The sequence below is a fragment of the Perna viridis genome, chromosome 7 (assembly GCF_037379345.1).
Source record: "Perna viridis isolate PV_CMFRI_1.1 ecotype Kerala chromosome 7, ASM3737934v1, whole genome shotgun sequence".
Taxonomy (NCBI): Eukaryota; Metazoa; Mollusca; class Bivalvia; order Mytilida; family Mytilidae; genus Perna; species Perna viridis.
The window spans coordinates 31,405,074-31,416,869 of NC_142451.1; the positions used below are offsets into that span (position 1 = coordinate 31,405,074).

Consider the following 11,796-nt stretch of genomic DNA (forward strand, 5'->3'; position numbering starts at 1 on the left):
TGAATTAGAATAATGTTTTATTAATAACTACTAAGCCACTGCTGGTGTTAATGTGGCCCCATCAGAAGGAGGTAAATCTTCCTTCTCAGTATCTTTCACTCCTTCCTCATCTTCTGCAGGAGGTACATATTCAAAATCTGGTTTGATATAAGTTTTATGTAGAGGTTCCCGAGGTGGCATCCAACTTGGAATAATTTTTTCATGTATCCTCCATCGTCCATATTCATCAGATACATGCTTTTCAAATACAACATATTCTAAAACGTCTTTGATCAAATTTTCATTACCATACATTAGCCTTCCAAATCTGTCGTAAATAGCCAATATCTGAAAAATATTATCAGCACTCTGTATAAATAAAAGACATTACATTAAAGTCTATATTAATGTGTTTAAAAATCAGCAGAAAAAAGTTTTAAATTTTTTTCTTAGATTAAACACTACTGTAATTGCATTAATTTCCTCGGTTGGTATTTTTTGTAAATTCTGTCAAGCGAACATATTTGCAGGTATCAATTTTTGAAGTTTCAAAAAAATGTTCGGTGTTACATAGTGTTAACAATTAATTTCACAGGTACTATTTTTCGTGGTTTTCAGCCCACCGCAAAAAAGGAAATGAACACAAACCAAAACCTTAATATCAAAAAAAGGAAAAACCATGAAGGAAACAAAAACAAAAATAGAAGCCCTCTTTATCACATGAGCCCCCGCCTCATTTGTTAGTAGAGATTTTTTTTTAGCAAATCAAATTTGTAAGACACTAATGATGCCCCCGCTCGCTAGATTTATTTATCTTTGTATGAAGACATGGTTTGCAGATTCAGAAATCCTTCCAAGACTTGTGATACTCATGGTCTGTTGGTTCAGCTCAATCCCTCCAAGACTAGCAATGACAAACTGTTCCAGTACCGTAACTCGAAAAATTTGGGGACCAGAAATTCCTAAATATATACATATTGTATCCTGGCCACATAGTGTCATGAAATTCTGTTTGGTAGTAACAGACTAGTTGTGATGAGAAAAAGAGGACTGATAGACGGACTGACGGACACATAAAAAATTGTAAATACCCCACAAAACTAATCCCTAACTTTGTTGCACAGTCTAACTACCACCCAGTTATGTAATATTCCAAAGTCCAACTATCACCCAGTTCCATAATATTTCATGAAAATCAAGATCGTATGACTTTGTACACCATCATTATGTGTAGAAACATTCTGCCAAAAATATTTTAGATAAGAAGATAGCCATACAAGCCATATAGCCCTATTTCTGTAGAAAATAACTTAGTCTAACGACATTTATATCACTAATTTCCATAATATTTCATGAAAATCAAAATCCTTTGGCACACCTTCATCATGTGTAGAAATATCCTGTAAATATTTTAGATGTAGTTCAAAAACTGAACGAGGAGACAAGCCATGATCATGTGTAATACGGACGAACAAGGGTAAATTAATATGCCCCCTGACAGTTTTTTTTTTCTTTTCAATGTCCTCAGTAAACAAGAAGTTGTTGCCAAATTTTTCTGAAAATAAATCCCATTATATAAAAAAGATACAATTATTTTCTTTTTCGTCATATTGTTACCATAAGATACTGATGACATCAAACAACAAAATATTTGAAGCAATGGGCTGGGATAAGGTAAAAGTACTTGATGTTTTTGACTAACAAATGTACAGATTGTAAATAAAAGATAAAAAATTAAATAAAAAAATATTTAAAGCATTGACCATAAATTTGTTCAAGTGATATAAAACATCACAAGAATTTCTTAAGTAATGACCTAAGGAAGAACTGAATAACTTCAGAAAATTGAACAACAATTTTACCTGTTTTGTATGAAATCTGACTGTAACCTGGGCATATAAGTTTTCCTTGGTCATCATATCAGTTGTACGGACATGAACAACTCTTGGTGGCTCAACAGATTCTACAAAGTCCCATCGTAAGGACTTAGATTCCAATCCAAATGTCAGTTGCTGAAAATGTAAAATGATTCATATTCTTTTATAATGCCATGAACTAACTAAGTGATTAGTTCAACACAAGTTTAACAGTAAAGTTTATTGTACACCCAACATTTTTCTCAGGCTGTGATCAGATCTGTTTATACTACTGGATAAAAATCCATATTTTTCACAGTATTCTATGGAAAGGATCCATAAAATCCTGAACTTTCTGAAATTTTAACAAAGGTATTATAGAGATATTCACAATCCGTAGAGCGTAATTTGCACTCTAAATCCGTAGAAAATATGGAAAATCCATATAAGTAAATACCTCTGTATAAACAATGAAACAATACCTTCAACACTATGTGGGGCTATAAAACAATTTATACTTATTGGCTGGGTATGAGTGGAATAGTAAGTTTCTTTTCTCTAGGGTACAACTATTGTCTGAGGCATAGCCAAGGACATTAGTTGTAACCAAGGGGAAAATAAATTTATTATTATTGTAGGAGAGTTCTTTCGTGATGTCATCACTTACCTGTGATTTGGTTTTGGTTAGCAAAAATTCCATTGAGTGGCATGGGACATAATCATCATAATTTTTTCATTTTTTTAAGATGAATGAAAAATTCTTTTGGTTCCCAAAATTGCAAATAATTTTTTTTATCCATGGATTTTTTGAATAAATATTCAATAATCAGACTATATGTGAATGATTTTAATCATAATTTTATGTGAAAATAGAGCTTTACATATAAATATCATTTCAAATCTATTTTTCAAGTAAAAGATTTATAAATTCACATACAAAATATGAATTATTTTGATCTAAATGAAACATTTTACAGAACCAAAATTGGATATAAAATAACAAAGTTATAAAGTTTGAAAATTGGGATTCTTACTATGAAATTGTCAATTGTTTATGTAGTTGTTTATTGCAAACCAATTTGACACTTAATGATATGCAAATTTGTGAATATTAAATCATTAATGAGACAGATGAACTATCCTATTGTTCCCTAAAAATACAATCGGTAAATGTTTTATTATACCGAAGAGACAATAGACACAAATTTATATTAAAGACCTAAAGAGGCAATAGACAAGATCCCAGGAAATAAGTACTCTATTATTACTTATTCTAGTAGTCACATACATAGCCTTATTTTTTTTAACATAATCGATCTGACTACAGGGCACTGTCCATAATGTTTCTGTTCGTTATGGTGGATCATTATGGTGTATCCATCAGCACCATGAAAACTGATTTATTCAACGGGTCATAGTTTTCCTTCCCTCGTTTGTCTACCCTGGACTTGACTTTTTATGAGCAACTTGGCGGGTGTTTCTAGAAAAGCAGAGGACGCTTACCCTACCGGTGCACCTGGTCCATGCTCCCAGTTTTTAGAGGAGTCCGAGTTGCTCATTTACTTTTGTTACTTTGTATGTATGATTTTAGTTACTTTATGTTCTTTGTTGTGTATGTCTGTTTTCCGTGTCTGGTCTTTGTCCCTGGATTACATTCTTTTGATTACCGCTATAACCTTGGTTCCCTTGATTACTCCTTGTCATCTGACTGAAATATGAAATTTCTGGACTCAACCTTGAATAACAATGAATACCAAGAATTCCAAATGAAGTTTTTAAAAGCTATCCAATATCGTAGCAGCAATGAAAATTCAGTAAAATATAATTATGTTTGTGGTCAAATAGTTAGGAAACTATTGACTTGTCAATAGTCTTTTGACACATAACTCATCAGGGTAGTAAAACTATTCACATAAATTTTGTAAAGAAAAAGTATATTGAGGTATCATAAAAGACATAAATGCCCCTCCAGCATATTTTATCTTAAGAAATGATTGTTATATTTTTTCTGTCAAAGAATCACCTGAAAAACTAAGGAAAATGAATCTAGAATGAGATGAGACTTACAAACACTATAATATATTAACAATACATATGAAAACACTAATACTGGCTGAACCCATACATTTATTTAGCCAATGACAAGGACAGATGATTTAGAATATAAATAAAATGAAATCTTACAGGATATGCAGTTTCTGTTACAACATCATGTAGTCTATCCTCATTCTTCTTTACACTGTAAATAAATAATGCAGAGCTATTCAATGTGAACATTATTAACCTAAAAAACATCCTATGTACCATTCTATGTAAGAATCAAGCAATGAGTGATACCAAATTTTCTCAATTTGGCCTTTTTTGCCTCAAATGTAAATAAAAAGCTACTCAAATTTATTCTGAAGCATATTAGACGAAGGTAATTTATACTGCTTATAAAGAACTTTTTCCCACCATTCCCAACTAAATTTGACCTATCAGTATCTTAAAAGGGCATACTTCACAAACACTTAGAAGGATATTTCTGGAGGTTATGAGGTATAAATACTTGGATAATGCAATAAAATCATGGTGCCTTTTTTGTCATCTGCCACATCTTTATATACATTTTGTCTGACTCTTAGACAGACATGTACATTGAACTTAAACTGAAGAGTTATGAAAAATGATTTTTCAACGGTGAAGAATTTATCATTTATACAAAAACATGTATCCCTCCAAGAAATTGGGATACATCAATATTTTATGAATTTACATGTTTGAAAATCTGCAGCCAATTAGACATAGTTCTAATAATTATGGATAATTCTCCAAAACAGTCAGAGAAGCTTGTACAACAGTCTTGCTTTCCCTTTTTTCATTAAAAATTTCTGATAAAAAATCTATTTTACACATCTGAGTTTTTAAGAGCACAAACAGTAGTTTATCATAACATCTTCATCAAGATGTATGAAAAGGTGTGCTTACAGCAAAATTGATCAAGATAGAAAATATGACTTGGTCATATAGGTACTGTAAACGTATTCATTTCTCTGATCCTTTAAAACAAACATATTTCCAGGTATCAATTTTCAAATCTTTGAAAAATTACAAGTGTTGATCCCATTTTAAGAATTTACTGTTTTTGCACTTATTTGACTATCATGAAAATATAGAATGTTAGTACACTGTAAAAAGTCAATATGTTTACAGTACATTAGACTTTGACTAGAGCCAGTATTATCATGCCAGCCATTGTTGCCAACAATCAGCCTTTATCTTGCAACTTTGTTTTATACTATACATATAAAGGGTGTCAAATAATGCAAGCTTTTTTCTGTCACTGCATAATAACATCTCTTTCAGTTATGAGCTGCATAATAACATCTCTTTCAGTTATGAGCAACATCAAAAATAGGAAACAGGCAAGTTCAGAGGTACACACCTTGACAGCTGCACTCAAAGATTGCTGGAAAAAAATCAACTTTTTGGGGCAAATTTCCCATTTTTTATTTAGAAAATGTGGTTGCAGGATAAAAACAATATGTGAACAATGCTGAAAATATCAATATATTTATTTGTACTCTCTCCAAAACACTCAGATTAGCCTGGGAACCCTTGCAATCTCACTGCTCCTAAATCTCGTCAAATAAATGCGATATTTTCTGGCAATATACTGTGAAAGTACTTTTACTCGAGGGTACCAATTTTTGTGGCTTAAGAAACAAGTATCAGTTCGTAGATTCTTGAATTCTAGATTTGACAACTTTATCATACAAATGAATGAGAAATTTCCTCTTCATTGGGAACCAAATTTGGTGGTTTATCAAACCCATGAAAACCATGAAAGTTAGTACCCCACGAACAATTATACTTTCAAAGTACATGTATTGTATATCCATTGAAAGTGCAAACAACTAACTTACTCTTCCATTAGTTTATGAGCTTCTTTATAGATATCGATTGCCTCAGTAGGAAATGTCTTTGATGAAAATGTCTCTTCATAATCTTTTATTTTTTTAATATGTCTCCAAGATGAAGTGTTCTTCCCAATACCAACTACTTTATCTTTGGCACCCTGTAAATTAAAGTATTATATCCTAATTTTTGTATTGAGGAATATTCATGTACAATTTTTAACATATCGTCTGATGCAGTTTTGTTTTCTACAAGTATTACAGGGGCAGGGGGTAAAAAATTAATAAATAAGGGCAGGGTTTGATTCAAAAAGTTATAAAAATGGTGGTGGGGGAGGGGTAGGCTCTAGGTCAACTGTTGCTAATTTTGGGCAAAATTATGCTTAAAAGTAACAAAATTTATTAACTCTATAAAATAAATTGAAAATTGTAATTCAGGGGAGATATGTTTACTATATCTGTTTATTCTGTTTTATTGTAATTCAGGGAAGATATGTTTACTATATCCGTTAATTCTGTTTCATCGTAATTCAGGGGAGATATGTTTGCTATATTTGTTTATTCTGTTTCATTGTTATTCAGGGGAGATATGTTTACTATATCTGTTTATTCTGTTTCATTGTAATTCAGGGGAGATATGTTTACTATATCCGTTTATTCTGTTTCATTGCAATTCAGGGGAGATATGTTTACTATATCCGTTTATTCTGTTTCATTGTAATTCAGGGGAGATATGTTTACTATATCCGTTTATTCTGTTTCATTGTTATTCAGGGGAGATATGTTTACTATATCCGTTTATTCTGTTTCATTGTAATTCAGGGGAGATATGTTTACTATACCCGTTTATTCTGTTTCATTGTAAACTAAATTATTTCACTAACATAAGTGGAAGTACTTAAATATATCTTTCTAAATAAAATTATGAAATATAAATAATCATACCTGTTTTGACAAAAGTGATGATTTTCCATCACCTTCTGGGGGAATAAATTTCTCAAAAACACTTGCTGAAAGAAAGAAAGTCATTTCAATTCAAAAGATTTTCTTTGCATATATTTGCAGGAAAACAGCATGTAGGGAATTTTACAGAACATGTATACATTGTATACACTTGGAAGTATTGACAATTTTTTGATATGGTTCCTTTTTGTAAGTTATATGATCGACCATTTTCATCTCCTTATTCAGGTCTCAGATATTTTAATAAGTTTTTAAATGAGTGAAGATTAAAAATCCAATTATCTTTCATGAGTTTGAGAAATTTAAGTCTTTTCCACAAGTGGAACAAGAATTTCTCCAATGTGTGGAAGACAACCCGATCTTAAGATCTGCAACAAATATAAGTACCTGTTTCTTCTGTGTAAACATATATATTTTGTTTGCTTCTTCTAGATAGCATTACCATTTCAGGAAACACAGTAAACAGTGACGTCAAAATTTCTCTTGCCTTTGTTTTGAATATGTATCTATGACATAGCCACTTATAAGGTATTTCATTGGTTACATTGGTTAAGAGACCAAATTTAGGTGAGCTTGCATGACCTCTTCTCACATCGGTCACCTCAACTTGCAAAGGGTCATTTCAAGATGAATATGAATTTTTCTCTTACAAATACATCAAATTGACTACCTTTTATGGATATCTTTCTATATTTCTGATTCTTGTTATTGAATTCCTTGCTCTTTAAATGTACATAAGTAGCACTCCACATAAGAATCATGCAAAGTGTGATTCATGGTTGGAAAGCCTACATATTTTATATTTTTGATATTTTGTTTAAAATGTCATGGTTAACAGAAATTAACATAAGGCTTTTCATATAATCCATGTTCATAGGAGATAAAAATTATACAGAATGCACTGTAGAATTCAAAATTATGGGAGATAACTCTGTAAATGATACGAAAATACAGTAGAAACTGTTGGATTTTCTCTGTGGATTATCTTCTAAGAGCAGACAGACTGGAATGATAATTATACATTTCATCACACAGACCTAATAAGCAATTTAATAACAAAAATACAAATGTGTAACCTTTTTCGGGGCATAACACATATTACAGAATTTGCATGATTTTTCCAAAGACTGCTACTTAACATATTTGCTCACTTGTAAGTGAAATAATATGGATATATCTTTTGACATCATATCTATTGATGATACACAGTCACTGATAGTATAAATACTTTGGCTCTGCCTACTTACCTACCCATGCATACAATACTCATTGGGGATCTCTAGTGGGGAAGAAACATAATAAACATGTTGTATAAAAATTAAACTTTAAAAATTAAACAGGCCAACTTACAAGTACAAGATATTGTTATAGGCTTTGGGTTGAAAGTTGAAGGTGGTTCATATCCATCTTTCTTATAATCCATCCTCTGTTCATCAGGAGTTTTCCTCTCATTTTTTGGTTTAGAGTCTTCATACTCAGGGAGATCAATCTGAAATGTATGATTTAATTTTCCTACTAAAACATTTTTGGTGTGGGTGAAGAATGGGTATAATGAGAAAAGCCGTTTAAATCTTCAATGTGTATCCTTCAAGCAAAGAGTCTATATAGTTTCTATTATATATAGTAATTTGTAAATTTCCATGATTCGAATAAAAAACAATTGAGGTTTTGGTAATCTATCTCGTAATTACATAGACCACAGTTGTGCTAATTTAAGAATTGGCTTAAGAAAACACATGCATGTTTATAATCACTTAGGCTACACTTATGTAGTTCGATCTATTGACCTGGCATTTACTCAGAATGTTTTTCATATAGATTTGAGATTTGATTCTTTTTTTTTCTTGAGCCAACCAACAATTTTTAATACTTCCTGTTACTAATAGCGTTTTCACTTTTAATATTGTTCCTCTTTTTTATATAATGACCTCTATTTAACATGATCAAACAACCTATATTATATATCCTAATATAACATGCAATATCTCATTAATTCCATTAGAAAAAAAAATAATTCTATTAATTTTGTTTTAACCTGACCAATAACCCTAAGCTATAATTTTTGGAGTGGAAAGGACATAATAAACTTCAACATGAAAACAGTGACTTAAGGAGTTAGACCATGGGTAAGGGAAATAACTCTTGAAATCAGTGATATGTTTGTATCATATTAAATTTCACCAAAGCCTATCAAGCTTTCCTTTGAAAAAGAACGAAATCAGTCCTAGTTACTTTGATACTTACATAACATTGATGCAAAATGCTGAATACAAACATTCCAATGATTTGTAAGAGTTGTGTCCCTTACCCTAGGTCTACCTCATTAACTTACCTCCAAGAATTTGGCAGCTCTCTGTCTCCTGAATTTAGGATTCCAATGTTTACTATGTTTCAATCTGTGTTGGATGACAATTGAAGATGCACATATCTCTCCATGATTACACAATGCCAACCCCTGAAAACATCAGATAAAAAACATATATATATAGTACCAGTATGAAAAATCAATGTAAGTATTCCTTTAGGACACTTTTATTTGTATGGTGGTATAAAGGTTCATTGACATTGCTGAAGGTTTTTTTGAGTTATAGTCCGAATCACCCCATATTTGTACAAAAAAAGGCCAAAAATCAAAAAAAGAAAAATCAGATATTTATTAAAATCAAGATTGCTCACATCAATACAGAGAAATAATTCAATGAAATTGTATAAAAATAAGTGGCAGCATTTTTAGTTACTGTGCAAAGTGTGAACGACAGACGAAATGACACCAGTATACCTAACCATAATACATATGTACACGTAATTCCAACTTGTTTTCAAGAGTGATTCCCAAAGGGAGCTGAACAGGACAGAAGTGCAAAATACGTTAAAAGAATCTTATATACTATACTACAGGCCTTCAAAAATTCTTCAAGATGGCCATAAAATGAATTTTTACCTGAAACAGGGACATTACATTAGAAGTAAAAGTCCCTACTTTACCTTACAATGAAATGTGTAAAAATTCAAACCAAGATTTGATTGATCAAACAAGCAGTATCTACAATAATTGTGGATATACACTTAAAATGAGTTCTGATATTATTGCTCGTATTTTGACACCATCACATACTTAATTTGATAAATTGAGATAAATGCCAATGCATGATTATTTTGGAAAGTTTTACTTGTGTTTAAGTCTTTGAGTCAATTAACATCTGAGTTCTTATGTTTCTCAAATATGTTCTATGACAGCAAGCTTAGCAATGGAACAGTGGAGAAGGATATATATGTTCAACCAACTTTTCCGAACTTTCTAAAAAGATCATTTTCACTTACATTTTTGTGTATATTTCAACAAAAACTTGAAATGACTCAAGACTATCAGAAAAAGTGAAGTTAATTTTACTGAAACATGATCTTTAATTATACATTTTATATGTTTTCTGTTCCATTGTCCCCCTTACTGTTGTCAAGAATCTAATCTGCCTCTGAAAAAATCAAAGTGCTGTTAGCACTGGGGGTTTTTGATTCTTGTAAAAACTGTAGCATGAACAAAATTTAAAAGATTACATAATGTAAAATAAAACTACAATCATACATTAGTATTTCCCATATCATTTAGAACTGTTTTTCTTAATATGTATAAATGAAATGTCAATCAATTACTGATTTCTGAAGTAAAAACTTTAATCAATAGTTAATAGTATCCAACTTCACACACATTTACAAATGTTGTGTTTCACCTTTTTCCCTATTTTGTAACCCTGTCAAAAAGTTAATATGCAATCACTTTTAAAAGTATTTCAACTGAGTATTATCCTAAACTGTAATTAAACTCAAATGGAACTAATTTCAGTTAAAGAAAATTATTTCCTTGATCAACATATTAAGATTTTCAAAATTAGACACTTAGTCAATTTGAATTTTCCAGCCAATTTCAATGCTCCTCATTTCCTGTTTTTTTAATCATAACATATAGATAAAAGGATGGCTATTTTGACTGATAATTGTATTAAATGGAACATGCTTAACACATTTAATGCTTCTTGGCATATAACTGCACCTTCATTCCCTACTTTCTAAATTATTACTTAACATCAAAACAGGAGTCCTTCAAATCTTTCGTTCATTTGACGACTAGATCTTAATTTTATTTGCAGGAATAATAGAACCTATTGAGGTGAATAATTGCCAGAAATATATTAACAGGTTATAAAAGATGTATTGAATGATATAAAAGGAATAACATTAGGACTATATTTTTGTATACTGTTCAGAAACAGTAGCGAAGTTCTAGGCATGAAACAGCAACACAAGGTATTTAGATAAATCAAAAACTCAATTAAACTCTGATTGAATTATCCAAATCAAAGCAAAGCTTTCATAAGATAGGAAAGGCATTTTCTTTTCAAAATTTATGTGATGTCAGTTGCATCTGCATGTAACATTTGTTAACATAACAGGTTTCTTGAATCTCTACAAATTATTCAAACCCATAAAAACTAAAATAGTGTTGCTGGAGGGTAAAAAATGAAATTTACATATGATGAAACTTCAAAGTCTTTGCAATGCATACACCATATTTTGATGCAAAATGGCCAATAAAATGAGCAATCGGATATTTTTCACAGAAAAAAATGGGTAATTGATTCATCTTCAACGTTTGGGGTCATTTTTTAATATTTGGTAACAATGGCTTATGACCCTCTCCTCCAATGATCATGTTTCCTGATTATGATAATGCATGTCTCTCCTTCATTGGCTTCAATACAATTACAACTGAACTGGTTAAAATAAAAGTGTGCAGGTTTTACGAAATAAATTGTGTTCCTCAATTTTAATATGTGTGTTACTCAATCGCATAGCTATTTTGTTAAATTTGTCACTTGTGTTGACCCTTTATTGTGCTGCTTCGAACCTGAAACAACTTGTAAGGGCTTTGAGTTAAAATTCTTCTTGTCAAGGGCGCTGCCATTTTTATTTTCGTAAACCCTCCTGAATGATTATTCAATGATATGATGACGCCCAAAACTTTCCGAGAAAGTCACGTGTCACGTGGTACCTTATTCGCGTTAATTAGATGCTTTAATTACAAAAAGACTGAGAATTCTATTTTT

At 31.1% G+C, this 11,796-nt stretch overlaps 1 protein-coding gene across 1 annotated transcript; it reads right to left on the reverse strand.

The window, feature by feature from the left end:
* LOC148612289 (large ribosomal subunit protein mL45-like) lies at window positions 1–11,734 on the reverse strand. Its single transcript, XM_088593599.1, has 8 exons — window positions 11,598–11,734; window positions 9,027–9,149; window positions 8,045–8,183; window positions 6,677–6,741; window positions 5,741–5,892; window positions 4,020–4,074; window positions 1,842–1,991; window positions 1–327 (listed from the first exon to the last, which is right to left on the reverse strand). The coding sequence occupies exons 1-8, from the start codon at window positions 11,652–11,654 to the stop codon at window positions 31–33; spliced, it is 1,038 nt and encodes a 345-aa protein (XP_088449725.1). The 5' UTR covers window positions 11,655–11,734; the 3' UTR covers window positions 1–30.
* Between the last annotated feature and the right edge of the window lie 62 nt (window positions 11,735–11,796).